The following is a 17,198-nucleotide window of genomic DNA, read 5'->3' on the forward strand; positions in this document are numbered from 1 at the left end:
TGAAGGAATACTACAAATAAAAACACAATTTCATTGCTACTTCCTTCCATGATAAAAATTAATTTAAACCCAATGTTTTTGTCATAAAGCAAACCCGCAATACTGATCTTTTATTGAACAGGGCTCCTGAAATATAGGTACTAGCTGTAAGCAGACAAAAGTATTGTACTATCTGTCATCTCAAGTTTGCAACTCTGTTTAATCCATAGCAGTTTGAATAACTCATGCAAGCAGGAAACACAGAAAGTGTGAAAACACCCAATATTAACAAATGAACAAGAGCACAAGATATATGAAGCAAAGGGCAGAGAAATTTTCTGCCCTAAAAAATTACGATTTAGTTAAACAGTTATTAAAAAAATTGAAGATAGAAATAGCTATTACCCCTTTAAATGCAAGCATTACATCTGTGTGCTATATTCTAAAAGCAATCTTGTTTTGGCAATTATTCACTTCAATACTACAAACCCAAAAGTTTCAATTAATCACTGAGAGTGTTGAGAAGTCTCATAGCTAAGCCAAATACAAAACCTTATGTCTGCCCATTTCTGTATGCATTGTCAAATATTACAGTTGAGATCCTATACTATTCCTCAAACACAATAGTTTCAACAAGCATTTCCCATGTGGAAACTAGCACTGAGCAATTTTCACAATCAGAATTAAACACGGCTGCTCAAATGTCAAATGCCTGTGCACAGCTGCTCCAAATCTGGTTGCTGACTATATTTCAACGGGTAGATTTTGTGTGTGAAGCAAAAAAACTTTAAGTCCAAGCTATTCACCACAAGTTAACACCACACTGAACTACCTGAACTTCACTTAAAAAACCTCCATTATTTTATTTTATATGTGTTCACTTTAAAAATTAAGCACATTGCTTCAACCAAGAAACTGCAAAGCTTACAAAACAGCTTTGGAAAGCTTTCTACTTAACACAGTGCATGTGCCGTGCATCTTCATCATTGTCACTCCATGGTGTTACTTAACGTAACCCGACAAAGAAGCAGTCCTGCATTACTGCAGTGCACCTTCTGCACAGTAGTAGCATTATACAAATGCGCAGCAAACTGCCTTGGGGAACTGACTGCCATTAAAAATATACCCGGATCTGTTCCTCTGTCTTGCTCCTCAACAAGCTGCACTGAATATTGTAAGTCCTATTAAGTGAAACAACTACTTAGGTTCGCAGGTATTCACAAAAGCAGACCTATGCATTTTGGCACTAACACAAGGTTATTCCCAGCATACTATTAAACATGGTAAATTTACAACAATTTGCACCTGCAGCTCCACCTCTCAAACCTATAACATACACTAATGTTCACCAACAACTTGCCCCTAACAAAGCTGCAACCTTCATGAGAACATGGCCACATTTCGCTACCTGAATTTTACCCAACCTTCTAAAGGAATGCTCATGGTTAGTCAGAAGACTCTCATGGAAAAGTTTATTCCAGTGAATAATTACATCCAAAACATGGATGCTAACAGTATCACAGACTCACAGACTCGTTTGGGTTGGAAGGGGCCTTAAAGATCATTTAGTTCCAAATCCCCTGCCATGGGCAGGAACACCTTCCACTAGACAAGGTTGCTCAAAGCCCCATCCAACCTGGCTTGAACTCTTCCAGGGATGGGGCATCCACAACTTCTCTGGGCAACCTGTTGCAATGCCTCACCACCCTCATAGTGAAGAATTTCTTCCTCATCTCTAATCAAAATCTACCCTCTTTCAGTTTAAAGCCATTACCCCTTGTCCTATCACTACATGCCCTTGTAAAAAGTCCCTCTCTGGCTTTCTTGTAGGCCCCCTTCAGGTACTGGAAGGCTGCTATAACGTCTCGCCGGAGCCTTCTCTTCTCCAACTGTCTCAGCTTGTCTTCATAAGAGAGCCCTCTGATCATCTTCGTGGCCCTTCTCTGAACTTGCTCCAACAGGTCCATGTCCTTTTTATGCTGGGGGCCCCAGAGCTGAATGCAGTACTCCAGGTGCGGTCTCACGAGAGCACAGGGGGAGAATCAACCCCCTCAACCTACTGGTCACACTTGTTTTGATGCAGACCAGGATACAGCTGGCTTTCTGGGCTTCAAGTGTACATTGCTGGGTCACATTTTGAGCTTCTCATCAACCAACACCCTGAAGTCCTTCTCCTCAGGGTTGCTCTCAATTCATTCTCCACCCAGCCTGTATCTGTGCTTGGGATTAACCCGTCCCATGTGCAGGACCTTGCACTTGGCCTTGTTGAACTTCATGAGGTTCACAGAGGCCCACCTCTCAAGCCTGTCAGTGTGCCTCTGGATGGCATCCCTTCCCTCCAGTATGTCGACTGCACCACACAACTTGGTGTTATAGGCAAACTTGCTGAGGGTGCTCTCAATCCCACTGCCCATGTGGCCAACAAAGATGTTAAATCGCGCCAGTCCCAATACTGACCCCTGAGGAACACCACTCATCACTGGTCCCCACCCAGACATCAAGCCCAAATTGACCAGAACTCTTTGAGTGTGACCATCCAGCCAATTCCTTATCCACCAAGTGGTCCATCCATCAAATCCATGTCTCTCCACTTTAGAGACAAGTATGGTGTGCAGTACAGTGTCAAATGCTTTGCACAAGTCCAGATAGATGATGTCAGTTGCTCTTCCCTTATCCACCAACACTGTAATCCTGTCGTAGAAGACCACCAAATTTGTCAGGCACGATTTGCCCTTAGTGAAGTCATGGTGGCTGTCACCAATCACCTCCACATTTTCCATGTGCCTTAGAATAGTTTCCAGGAGGATCTGCTCCATGGTCTTGCTGGGCACAGAGGTGAGACTGACTGGCCTGTAGTTCCTCAGGGCTTCCTTTTCTCTCTTTTTAAAAATGGGGGTTATGTTTCCCCTTTTCCAGTCAGTAGGAACTTCACTGGACTGCCATGACTTCTCAAATATGATGGATAGTGGCTTAGCAACTTCATCTGCCAGTTCCCTCAGGATTCCTGAAGATGCAACTCATCCGATCCCATAGACTTGTGCATGTTCAGGTTCCTTAGATAGTCTCAAACCTGATCTTCTACAGTGGATGGTTCTTCATTCTCCCAGTCCCCACCTTCGCCTTCTGCAACTTGGGCGGTGTGGCTAAAGTACTTGCTGGTGAAGACTGAGGCAAAAAAGTTGTTGAGTACCTCAGCCTTCTCCATATCCTGGGTAACCGGATCTCCCGTTTCCTTCCAGAGAAGGCCCACAATTTCCCTAGTCTTCTTTTTACCACTGATGTACCTATAGAAGCTTTTCTTGTTGCCCTTGACATCCCTGGCCAGATCTAATTCTATCAGGACTTTAGGTTTCGTAACCTGATCCTTGGCTGCTCGGACAATTTATCTGTATTCCTACCAGGCTATATCACATCATAAAGCCTTCTTTGCAATGTCAAAAACAAGTCATTGTAAAAGGAAAACAGTGAAACACCTAATTTCTTCATAGTTGCATATATCTCCCTTCCCCTAGTATAACACAGTTCATCAGATATCATGGTTAGGGATAACAGTTATGAGATACCGACTGACCCAGCTGAAACTGTAAATAAAAATAAGTTTCAAGCTATATTCAAAGAACTTGCAAGCAAGTCCTTCAGAAATTGTGTCTTTTAAGGACCAAAAACACTCCATTTGTACTTGGACTTCTCATCTCTTAAGTCTCTCATGTATTGAAAAATCAGTCACAGAAGATGATAAAGTTCAAAGCCAGATCACTAGTGCCTTTTTATTTTAAAGCAAAATGGGAATCAGCATGAGAATTTTGCAGACATACTGTTTCAGGAAATAGGTTTACATTTTCTGAATGAGATCTTGTACAACTAAGCTATCTTGCATAGATTAGTTCACAGAAGGCTACCACGAGAAGTAAGTGATTTCTGGACCGTGACCGAGCTGACATAGGTAACTTCTTCATTACTGATTCAAGATTGGTCACTTTTTTTGTTTGGACAAGTCTCTGCATTATTTGCTTTGTTTTTCATTTGGCAATGTTACTGGGATTATGCAAGTGTTCAGCAAAAAGAAGCATACTAACAGAAGGCACCAACTGCCTTGCATGTTGAGGGAGGAGGAAGTCTGTCTCCCCACACAGTGGGTCACAATTTTTACTGAAATATTTAATACTTCCTAAGCAGTTATAAGGCTATATAAACCCTATCCACACATTACTGCAAATATGCAATATTAAAGCACCACATACTAAGATAATTAACATTTATGTAAATCACCATTCACTGCAGACATTAACACATGAAAATCACTGAAAAAAAGAATACCTCATTAGCATCAATAGGGTGCCCCTAAAATACTACTTAAAAAGGGGATAGAAATGCTCTTGAGCTGGAATTAGGATGCAGACACTTTAATTTCTGTATTAATTCTGAAACGTGGGTTAAGTTTATAGCCCAAGTTACAATCTCATAGCTGTTGAGCAACTTACAGGAAGGTAGGTAGTTGGCAGTTTAAATCTCACAAGAAAATATGCCAAGTTTTCTCCATAGCCACTATTAAGTTTAACAGCCACAACACATTAACATTCTGTCACAGTATGTTCCCTAGCTGTAAGCACTGGAAAGTTCTAAATAATTTAAACATTTTCTGAATCAATCTGAAAGATATACTTGTTCGGATTTTTTTTAAACATCCAACATTTCCTTTAGCTCCACAGTACTGCTTGTTTCAAAATTCTGAACAATAACAGAAGGATTGTTCACATGACAGTTGATTAAAATAGGCATTCCTTTTCTAAGGCAGACTTTTCCATGGTGGCAGAACCATCAAAATGGAGCTCCTTATGACAGCAAATAATTGTGCTCTGTCATTAAATTATTTTAAATTATTAGTGTCACTAGAAGGATATTAAGAATGCTTGTATTGTAAAAGTTGCTGATATAAACAAATCTGAAGCTTGTGAAAGCATTTTCAAAGCAATTTCTGAAATACCATGACTCTTGCCTAAGTCAGCACACCTTTTAAAAGCCTTGTTAACACACAAGAAAGTATACTGAACCATAATTTCCCCACAAAACAACTTTGCCATCAAGCATCTCCACTTCTGATTGCCCAAAGAGGAACAACTTTTTCATGAAGTGTCAAGAGGCCAGCCAGAAAATCAGTTTCTTCTAAAGTGATTTGTGATGACACAGTTCCCCCCCAACCCTTACACAAAAGGTGGTAACCACTTTTGGAGGTCTAAGCCTACATATTCAAATTTATTTTGGTTACATTTACCCGGAAACAATGTTGTAGTTGAGAGCTGGGTGATCTTTTGGTACAGGAGGTACAAGAGGCTCTGGCTGCCATTCTTCAATCAACTCTTCTTTTTCCTGAACATGAGAAAAGAAACACTACTCAAAAAGAATTTCCATTAGAAAAGACATTATGCACTAATAAACAGCTGGTAACAGTTGTATGAGAAATTATGTATGCTAATGTGTATCACCTTTCTAAGACACTTAGAATTGATACTATCTCAGTCTGTTCAACTGAGGGGCTCTGAATTCTTCAAAGGAAAGAAGATGTAAAGAAAGGCAGGCCAGTTGTGCCTGTGCATTAAAGATCTCATGATATGCTTATCAAGAGAAGAGATACTAACTTGGTGTCCCTGCCAAATTTTAATCAATACTGTTTCATTCAAACTATTAATTATTAAAATCCTCCTATACAATTCATGTAATTTAATACAAATTACATAATAATTGAATATAAATTGCCTCACTTTACATTCTCAAGTCTTCCACAGTGCTGTCTAAACAACTGTGGCATTATACTTAGCAAAGTAACACATACTTGAGCAGGACACAATTGAGCATTTGGCAGTTTTTCTCCAGAAATGGTAACAGTAACTACTAAACCATGTATCCCCCACCTAATGATGGAGGAATACTGATGCACATTAATTTTCAAAGTGCTTTGGAAAACCTCAGTTAGATGATTTTCCAAAGGACATGCAGTGGACCAGCATAACAGATGCATTAGACTAATTCCACATCAATTAGCAACCACTCAGGTAAATCACCAAAATCACCCTTCTAGCATGAAAGCAGAACTTTCCCAGAGGATTATTTATTAGTACAGCAAGACATGCCTGGTAACATATTTGTTAACAAACTAACTTTGAATGGTATGACGACAATGGGTTTATATTTCTCTAAAAAAGCAGTAGAATATTTAAGGCTACTTATTTCAATACCAAAATATAAATTCTGCAACCAATTTTTGAAGACATAACCAAAATATCTTTTTCCATTTTTATTTTTTCCAAATACTTTTCAAAGCCTTCGAAGTACAAAAACAAATTAAGATACAAAAAAAATCAAAAGACAATTACATTAAACAATACAATTAGTCTCCTGCATTTTCATCACTTTCCTTTAACTAAGCTAATGAATAACTTTGTTTCTAGGTATTTCCAGTGTATTAATACCCCAGGAGTTCCACAAAGGTCTATTTCAAAACACAAATTGAAAATTCAATAGCCCTGTATTTCAGAAAATACGCTCCTTTTTACATGAGCATAGTCACTTGTGTTTCTAATATTTTGCAGATGCACTTTAAATACCTTTTTATTTAACTTTCTCATGTTGGATTTCTTACTGAAATTTAACCCATGGGGCATATATTTTAAAGGAAATGCCATTAGTATGTGCAACAGAATTGAATATATTTAATATTTGAAGTGTCTACTCTCATGTTAGAAAAAGTGCTTAGTTTCTTTAACCACTATATGACAGACCCCAGCTGGAGCCTAGAACTCAGTTGTGTATGCACTGAAATGCTGTTCCACATATTAATAAAACCCCCTACTTCAATGCTTTCCTTAATTTACCTTGTACTAGTGCATGTCAAATAGCAGATTCTAATGCTTCAATTTAAAAAATTCAAATAGGTAACTGAGACCAGAGAACACAACAATAATAAATTAAGCTGTGTGTAAATGCTATTGACTACTATTAATTACTGCATTCCATTATCAAACCCCATGTTTGACATGACTCAGCAAATACCTCAAGAACCCTATGGCAGAAGACTACCAAATGATACACCCTATAAAGATTAACATGCATCACAGTACCAAAATGGTGGAAAAGTAGTACCCAAATTCAGGTTAATCTCAGAGTGGAACCACAACCATAACCCTGTATGCTAAACTCCATTGATCCAGGACAGAGAGTGCCAATTCCATCCTTGTCTCAGAACAGGTACCAGTGTTCATCTCTATACCGTACTGCAATTTTGGAAAAAAGTATCAAAGATGTAATTTAACACTAACTGTGCTAATCCACAGTACAGTCCAGTACAGGCCTCTCCCAGCCACAAATACATTCCTGTTCGTTGTGTTGGCATAGGCAGTTACAAAACCAGACAATAACCTTCTTCAGAAAAATTATTCAGATGAAAACTAACTCAGCAAAAGCAGGATGGATATACAGCTAAATTAGATCTTACAACAAAGGAGTCCGAACCTAGATTGGCTGATACTACTGGGAAACCATACCCTGAGTTACAGTTGCCCAGCAGTATCCTACACCTCTTCACAAGAGTTCAAAAAGACTTCTGAAAATCAGAAGGCAGGATGTATGCTCATGCAGTCTTCACTCTGCTCCTACAACAGTTGGTGTCGAAAGGCCCCAAATCCCTGATGTACGGTGTAGGTTGCATCAACAGTTTTGTGGCTTTTTTTTTGTTTGGTTGTTGTGTTTTGTTTTAAGCAGGAAGCAGAATAAATCAGGTGAGAAGTGGTGCAGCCGATCAGTTACGGAAGAATAAATAAGAAAAGCATTAGATGACATTAAATGCCTAAAGGGGAATGATTTAGGAAGCACAATGTTTCTTCTGTTTAAGACCTGAATGCAAAGAACATTTGAACAGCTTTTATACAACATAGTTCAAAGGCAGAGCACGCAACATAACATAGCTTTTCTTCAAAGAGGGCAGAATTAAAGCTGTGCAAGCACGTACTTAGCTTTTTGATTTAAGTCTAATTTTTTTAACTAAGGGTAGAAAATATGACCAAGCAGCTTAGCAACTGATACACAAATTCAATTAAAATCTTTTTGCCATGGGATCTAGCAGAAAGAAAAATAGTATTTATAGAAGGACACTGTAACTACAATAAATTAGCATCATACAGGTGCAGTTGAGTTCTGTGAACATAAAGATAATGAGTAATTCCTAATTAGTACTTCTCTTCCTCATTCATACTAAGTTGTAAGAAGTTTCCATTCTTCCCTTTGAAATGTTTGCAGCACACAAACTAACAGCGTATGTGACAAGCCACAGATGAGATGTGGGAATATCCTGATTTTTTTCTTAACACAATAAAATATACAGGAGAAGACTAATCCTCATTTCAAACAACACCGTTTCACTAATTGTAGCTCACATTTATTCTCCTCATCTGTTACATGGCGTTTTGCTTTTCGATGGACATCAGAACATAAACAACAAACAACTGCATCTTCACATCTTAAGTCTTCTGTTTCCACATGTACTTAGCACAGGCAGTAGTTCACCAACAGCTTCAGTGATAGAAGTTCCTTTATTATGGTGAGGGATTAGAGATATTGGTGATTAAAATGACTACCAATCTCAACCTAAAACAGCCATCCACGCTGCAGATGGGACAGTCCATGCCCTTTCCTCCTTCCATTCACCCAGTATCTCAGTACACTGGCCTGGCCTGCTGACTTTTCAGGGTAAACATGACCATCTCCCTCTGACCAAAAAGACAGAGCACAAGCAGGCTTTCATACTGTGACCCCACATTCAGAACAGCACTTTTACCTTCCACCTCCTAAATAGACACCACATTTCAGACCAATATAAAGAATAAAAATGTTGATTTTCAAACATATAGAGAAACCAGATTTCAATTCACAATATAACATCCTCAATATATATAGTTCATTCCCTTATTTCTCCTCAGTTCACTGTACTGAAAACATCCACTTGATGAAAAGAACGAACTGGAAACTTTCAGTTTCCACTGTAACGTAAGTGAACTCATCTCTCAGCTCTTCCTCTCTCCCTTTTATAATTCCTTTTAATTTACATAAATATAAATGTTAAATAAAACATAAATATCTATAAAATGTATATATTTTGTTTTTATGACTAATATACAATACACATGAAAATATATGATATAAAATGTAAGTCTTTTATAAATTATAATATACACATTTATACATTTGGGCATATATATAAACATTTAAAATATATTTATCTAAATACACACACACATATTTATAAATAAATAAAATGGTTTGGGGTGGTTGTATTTTGTTGGTTGTGGTTTTAACTTTTTAAATGCCAGATAACTTGGGTAGGAGAAATACTTGGGTGTAAACACATCCAACCCAAATTACTTAAATAAGTTGCCTTGTTAACCCTGGTTTTTAAGAAAGGTAGCAATAACGTTCATGAAGACAGCTCTTAGCTAGCACTAGTGTTTTGAAACAGTGTCATACATGTATTTGTGTCAATATCTGAAGATTAATAATATTTTTTTATTAGCTGGTCCTCAAATAACAGGACTTAATTTCACGGTTAATTTATAGAATCATAAATCAGAATGGCATAAACTGGCACAAACAACGGGCATCCTAGTTAGAAATGTCTCTCTTTCCAACTATGCTAATACTTACAAGAATCTTTACCTACACAGAGAGTCTTGGCTCAAAATGACTGAAAACTTTTACAAGAACAGACTGCATCTGCTCTTCCCTGTAGAACAACATCTGATCAATCTCTGAATGCTGTTCCCACAAGAGAGAGGTCTTGTGGCCTACAGTATTTCTCAGTCATGCATTAAACATTTGTCTCTGACAGGAACTTTCCAGCCTCCTCACTAATGCTGCTCTAATAAAACTGTTCCCATACTACTACAGCAGTGAAAATTCTAAAACCAAAGAAAACAACCATCCACAAATGGTAAGACATGGCTCCTAGTTGGTCTTCAGAGATTTTGAGAGAAAAGCTCAGTACCATTTACTGCAGAGTGAAAAACACATCTGGAGGGCGCCTTCCTTTCACACAAATGGTTGGTGTCTGCAGAGTGAGCTTATAGATAAATGATGCCATGCAATATCCCAGAGCCCACTCCAGTCCTCAGCAGCACTTTGTTGCTTTTCTATAGGTTTTCTTTTGGGTGAAATGCCCACAAAAATCTATATGCCTAGCACCCTGCTTGGCCACAGACTTATCTGTACTTCCCCAAGTACTTATTTGTACTTCTCACAAGTCTATGGGGCCAGATGGCATCCACCCGAGAGTACTGAGGGAGCTGGCAGAGGAGCTCACCAAGCCACTTTCCATCATCTGTCAGCAGTCCTGGTTAATAGGGGAGGTCCCTGATGACTGGAGGCTTGCCAATGTGACACCACCCATCTACAAGAAGGGCCGGAAGGAGGACCCGGGGAACTACAGGCCTGTCAGCCTGACTTCGGTGCCAGGGAAGATTATGGAGAGGTTCATCTTGAGTGAACTCAACAGGCAAGTGCAGGTCAACCAGGGGATTAGGACCAGCGAGCAGGGGTTCATGAAAGGCAGGTCCTCCTTGACCAACATGATCTCCTTTTATGACCTGGTGACCCGCCTGGTAGATGATGGAAAGGCTGTGGATGTCATCTACCTGGACTTTAGCAAAGCTTTTGACACAGTCTCCCACAATATTCTCCTTGGGAAGCTGGCAGCTCATGGCTCGGACAGGCATAGTCTTTGCTGGGTAAAAAACTGGTTGGGTGGCCAAGCCCAGAGACTAGTGGTAAATGGAGTTAAGTCCAGTTGGCGGCCGGTGACGAGCGGTGTTCCCCAGGGCTCTGTTTTGGGGCCAGTCTTGTTTAATATCTTTATCGATGATCTAGATGAGGGGATTGAGCGCGCCCTCAGTAAGTTTGCAGATGACACCATGTTGGGTGGGAGTGTCAATCTGCTCAAGGGTAGGATGGCCCTGCAGAGGGACCTGGACAGGCTGGACCGATGGGCTGAGGTCAACTGGATGAGGTTCAACAAGGCCAAGTGCTGGGTCCTGCACTTGCGTCACAACAACCCCATGCAATGCTACAGGCTTGGGGAAGAGTGGCTGGAAAGCTGCCTGGCTGAAAAGGACCTGGGAGTGTTGGTTGACAGCTGGCTGAACATGAGCCAGCAGTATGCCCAGGTGGCCAAGAACGCCAACAGCATCCTGGCTTGTATCAGGAAGAGTGTGGCCAGCAGGAGCAAGCAGGTGATTGTCCCCCTGTACTCGGCACTGGTGAGGCCGCACCTGGAATACTGCGTCCAGTTTTGGGCCCCTCAATACAAGAAAGACATTGAGGTGCTGGAGCATGTTCAGAGGAGGGCAATGAAGCTGGTGAAGGGTCTGGAGCACAGGTCTTATGAGGAGCGGCTGAGGGAACTGGGGTTGTTTAGCCTGGAGAAGAGGAGGCTGAGGGGAGACCTTATCACTCTCTACAACTCCCTGAAAGGAGGCTGTAGTGAGGTGGGTGTTGGTCTCTTCTCCCATGTAGTTAGTGATAGGACGAGAGGAAATGGGCTTAAGCTGCACCAGGGGAGGTTTAGGTTGGAAATTAGGAAAAATTTCTTTATGGAAAGGGAAGTCAAGCATTGGAACAGGCTGCCCAGAGAGGTGGTGGAGTCACCATCCCTGGAAGTGTTTAAAAAACAGGTAGATGTGGCTCTTCGGGACATGGTTTAGTCTAGTCTACCCTTGATTGGCTTAGAGTAGACTTGGTAGTGTAGGTTAATGGTTGGACTGGATGATCTTAAAGGTCTTTTCCAACCTAAACGATTCTATGATTCTAAATCCCTAACTATCAGGAACTTCTAGTCACAGAGAAGTACTCCACCTTTTTAGTTAATGATTTGGAAGATTTCATTATTTTGGAATAGAACCAATAGGAATACCTACAAACACTGTTATGAAAGGATGACACTCAGTCAGTTGAAAGCTCATTCCTGCACTGGATTTCACAGTACTCTTGCTACACATTTGACTAAACCCCGAAGCCACCTTCAGGGTGGATTTCTTCACTGTTTTAGAAGTATGATTCCTAAGTGCACTAGGTTGCACAATATATCATCTGCCTCCGGTTCCCCAGGACAGACTGGTCCTGACAGATCACATAGTGGTATCCTTCAGTAATACTTACTGTGTGGAGCCAGCTCTGCCCTGGCAGCATTCCCAACAATAATTCACAGAGAAACTCCAAGTATCATTACATGAGTGGTTGACATAAAGGTAGCCTGAGCTCCACCACCTGAGCTGGCTTGCCTCCAGCACCTGTACCTGAGCAATCCAGTATTTCTTTCTGGTGTGGTAAAGACTGGACACCACAGCATGAATCAAACTAGAACAAATCAGAAAGCAGATGAGCAGTCTCCTTGCTGAAGAGCTGGCATGTTACTACACGCAGCTCAACACAAACACAAGAAGCCTGGCTGTGTGGGATCCCATATTGTATGGGATTGGGCTGGCTGGGATGGGGTTAATTTTCTTCATAGCAGCTCATATAGCCCTGTGTTTTAGATCTGTGACGAAAACAATGCTGATAACAAACTAATGGTGTAGCTCTTGCTGAACAGCGTTTTGCACAGTGTCAAGGCCTTCTGTTTCTCACTCTGCCCTACAGTGAATAGATTGGGGGGGTGCACCAGAGTTTGGGAGGGGACACAACCAGACAGGTGACCCGAACTAACTACTGTCATCCTGCAAAAGTAGGATTGTTATTAAGCACGATCCATTTCCAAATGTTTTTCCCCCTTTTGACCCCCTTCTAAACCCCTACTTCCACTGAGCTGCAGCAGACCAGCTACACATGCAATCTCCCAATCGCTCATCACTCTCAGACAAGAAGAGACAGAACAATTTTCTTCCCTGCGTACCACTGTTCCAGATTTGGCTGAGCACTTTCTTAAACCACTTCAGCTTCAGCAAAATGGTCTGTCAGTGAATGAAGGAGATGACCTGCAACTGGATGATAACATTCAAGATACACATAGAAGTATCTGAGTGTAATCCTTACTCTATAAGGAAGAAGTAGGTTTCAGCTTTTTCAGGTCACCAATTATGCACGAGTAGCAAAGAGCCTTTTCCCAACACCTACTGCTGAGAGGATAAATCTTTCAAAAGAAAAAAGTTATCCTCCAAAACACCAGAGATCTAAACCATGTGATGCAGGAAAACTCTACTAAATGAACTGTCAGTTTCTGAATGGACAGCCAGAGGCTACTTTAAAGCTGCAGCACGTCTTCCTAGACAATCTGAACATTCAGCACTTCACCACATTGGAATTCCCTTTGCATACACTCCTCTGTATTCTTATCAAGGGTGGCAAGCTTCAAGAATCCCAGGATCAACTCAAACCCTTCCAAGCACAAAATTGAACTGGCCTTTCTTGATTCCTCCTCAGCTCACTTCTTGCCTCCAATACTAAATGCTTCCAATAAATGCATGCTAAAGTGTTCCCTAGAATACTCTTAAGCTCTATAAACTCTAAGTTTAGTAAGCACTCTCCAAAAGAGGACAGTGCCTGCAGATTTGCTCACATTTACAGCCTTGCACCTATAGTCCCTGCATCCTGTTCACTGTTGCATTACATCAAGCCCACATGCTTAACGTGTATGCTTAACGAGAATAAGATCAAAAAGCATGCAAGCGGATGATACAGATGGGAATGACAAGGTAAAATACCCATAAATCTGTTTCACAAACCTTCCTCAGTACCATGAAGAAATTCCAGTGTTTTATCCCATTCATAAAGGATACCATTCCTCTGAAGCTCTAGCAAACTAAGCTTGTTTGTTACATGGGACTCCAAATCCTTCAGATCAACCCCTCACACACACAAGGTGGTTGTCATATTGCAGTACATCACTGTAGTTCATCTCTGACCAAGAAAAATGAATGTGTCCTTGTTCACCTCACTATTTTCACATTCAGAGAGTGCATCCAATCATCCTTTGAATATATCCAATGGCATCTTCTAACATTATGCAGCAAGCCCCATTACAGACCATGTCTCAGACAAACTAGTCCAGGGACATCTCCAAAACAAACTCTACTTATTCCTGATAGTCTTCAGCTCCCTCCAGAAGTCAGGGAGAAATTCCAGTCTTCACAAACAATTACAGCTTTTTTGAGACAACTGCATTGCAAAAGAAGAAAACCGCTGCTAAACTACAGAGTTTTCTGGAACTCACTTAGCGCTGTAAACTCAGAGCTATTACTCACAAATACCACATGTACAGACTGATCATTTTCCTAGTGTACACTCTTACAGTTTATTTTGGTTTTTGGTTGGTTTTTTTTAGTATAGCTTCCATTTTTAAAACCAAGACATCCACTGAGTAGAGCTAATGGCAGCTTTTCATAGCTTAGCAGTCACGGTCACATCAGTTCTTTTGTATTTCTCAAGACTTTCAAACACAGTGCTACTTTAAAAGCACAAACTGAAGCATTTAAGCAATAAGCAGTTTCTTAGTCCAAAGTAAGCCTACCCTTTGAAATGCTAAGAAAAAACAACACAATTTGTGATGCAGCAGTGGTTCAACAGCCAAATACATCAATTGCTATAAACTGCTTCTCTAAAGAAAAATATTTTTCCACCATACCTTGGGTGTTAGATCAGATCGCTCTTGAAGCTTGTATGTCTTGGAGAAAAGAAGTCTGATTATCCACAGAATTAGAATTCCTTCCAAAATGAGATGGTAAGCAGGAGCCTGAAAATAAAAGCACAAAAATAAGTCTGCACAGAATTCTATTTGAATCAGTGTCACACTTTGCAACCATTTTGTCTCTACTAGTACACTCAGAGAAAATAAGATGATCATCAGCTGATATGTATTTCTAAATCAGTAAAAATTATAATTATATGAAAGTGGATTGCTTTACAACAACTAACTTGAGTTTGAATGGATTTATTCTGCTGTTAATGAACAAGGCACGCTCTAAATGGACATGCAGCTTCAGTTCCACACATACACATAAACTGAATATTGAGAGTAAAGGCAGATAAGCCATACCAGTTGCACCAGTATCTGTGAAGGGAGACAGCTTTCACAACAAGCAAGTCTCCTGAGAGCCTGAAGTTCTGTGTCATCTCTATGCACCCACTTCAACACTACATTCTTATAGTCCACCAGCAGCAACAGCTACTATTATTTACAAAGAAACCTAATCCTGTCCTCACAGTCCATTTTTGTCAGTTTCACAGGCACTTTGAGCAGGTATAACCCAACGCAGTCACCAGACAAAGTTTTGCCCCTGTGTCATTTACTCTTTTGTGCAGACACAACATTTAGGAACATATACAGCAAACCAGAACAGAGCGTTGATCCAAGTTAAAGTTAGCCTCTTTGGGTGCTTGGAGGGAGGGAAGTTAGTTTTCTCTGGCAGCACAGCCAGTTTAAAGTAAACGGAGAGTTGTGGCATCAGCATTTGACATCTAGTTTTAATGATAGGTTTAGTTATACCATTTCAGAAAGGCTCCTGTCTACACTGTGGATGTCTACTGTTTTTAAAAGACTCGAAGTGCACACATAGTGCACTCCCTCTTCAACTCAGTGGAAGAGCCCCCACACATCAACGTTTTCTGGTGGCACTGGACCTGCCAGAAAAGGAAGCAGAATGCACCAGACATCCAGAAACTAAAGGAAACTAAACACAAGTTTTTAAAACCAGTAAGGAGTCCTATAGTGTATCAAACTGCAAATAATGAATTTATCATTTGCAGAGTACTTTTCAGTTCACCAAACATATTAAGAATACATATGCACACTGTGACACCTAAAGAACACATAGTATAGTAGCAAAGGTGCACACAAACTAATTCTCTCTGCTTTTCAGTGCCTACAATTATCCTGAATTCAGCGTACTAGACTGCCCTACCAGCTTCAGTAGCTAAGCACTTCTATACTTGTACCGCAAACCCTAGTATAAATTCTTAAAAAGTTACCAACCTTTGCCAAAGGAAGGGAGGGAAACAGACTGTTGCTACAAGAACACCACCTGTCATCACGACACCCCTTTTTAATATCATGAAACAAAGTGCGGATACAAAAATGTCGTGCTGATTCCCTCCAGGAGAGAACTCAAGCATAAACACTTAGAAGTTGTTTCTTCCGCTGTAAGTAACACTTGTAAGTTACAAACCCAGACCTTACACTCAAAGAACACTGTGAACCTTGTTAAGGATTAATGCTCTGGTATACACCTTAAACGTAGCTTTATAAACTTGAATCGAGAAAAGCGTAAGCGCGTGCATCTATTGTTTTTCAATATCTAAGTACGGTGCACATACATATATTAGCAATTTCGCGATCGCAGCCTTACATAGGCGGCACTGATCCGCAGCCAGCTCCGGGCCAGGCACAGCTTCACCCTGCCAGCCCCCCCCACCCCCGACACCGAGCCAGCCTCGCCGGTTACCGGCCCCGGGGCAGGCCCGGCCCTACCTTCCCGCTCCCTGCGCCCGACACCAGCGGCCCAGGAACGGGGCGGCCTCGCAGCCATCACCCGAGCTCCGACAGCCACGGGACGCCCGGGGGCCCTGACGCGGCGCGGCGCGGCTCGGCGGCGGGAGCCCTTCGGCGCACCCCGCTCCCCCGATCCCCGCGCCGGCCCTCGGACAGCCCCCGGCACCCCCGCCCCAGACCGCACCTCGTAGAAGGCCTGCACCATCTCCACCAGCACCCACTGCTGCCCCACGCCCGCCGCCACCGCCGCCATGGCCGCCCCTGCCCGCTTCCGCCTCTGCGGCCCGCCCGGGCGTCGCCACCGCCCCACGCCGGCGTCAGGGGCGGGCCCACGGCCGCCAGCGGGAGAGCGCCCCCCTGCGGCCCGGCGGGGCGGGGCGGGGCAGGGCGGCCGAGGGCGGGCCGGGCAGGGCCGGGCGGGGTGGCGGCCTGGCGCCGCGGGGTAAGGGCCGCTTTTCGGGAATTCGGTAACGGGGGTTTGTAACGAAACGCCTTTTCTGGCGGTGCGCGTGGCCGTCCCGTGCTCCTGCGTGGGTGACTTCGCAGCTACTGCCCCCACGTCGTCGCCCCAAGCAGCTGTTTCCTCTGGCGGCCCTGCTGAGGGAGCGGGGCCGGAGCGGGAAGGTGTGTTAAAGGAATGAAATCAGCTAAGTTGAACTTGCCGAAGGAGGCTAACCTGGACGTGTCGGTGTGTATTTCC

General features: G+C 42.1%; 1 protein-coding gene across 2 annotated transcripts in view; it reads right to left on the minus strand.

The window, feature by feature from the left end:
* Positions 1-16,709, minus strand: part of SPTLC1 (serine palmitoyltransferase long chain base subunit 1) — a 41,094-nt gene extending 24,385 nt beyond the window's left edge. For both annotated transcript variants that reach the window (XM_075726443.1, XM_075726442.1), the window contains exons 1-3: positions 16,683-16,709; positions 14,636-14,743; positions 5,252-5,346 (exon numbers count right to left, since the gene is read on the minus strand). In XM_075726443.1, the coding sequence (XP_075582558.1) occupies positions 5,252-5,346; positions 14,636-14,743; positions 16,683-16,703 (224 nt within the window). In that variant the 5' untranslated portion in view covers positions 16,704-16,709. The remainder of the gene's footprint in view (positions 1-5,251; positions 5,347-14,635; positions 14,744-16,682) is intronic.
* Between the last annotated feature and the right edge of the window lie 489 nt (positions 16,710-17,198).

This window comes from Pelecanus crispus, chromosome Z (assembly GCF_030463565.1).
Source record: "Pelecanus crispus isolate bPelCri1 chromosome Z, bPelCri1.pri, whole genome shotgun sequence".
In the NCBI taxonomy this organism is placed as follows: Eukaryota; Metazoa; Chordata; class Aves; order Pelecaniformes; family Pelecanidae; genus Pelecanus; species Pelecanus crispus.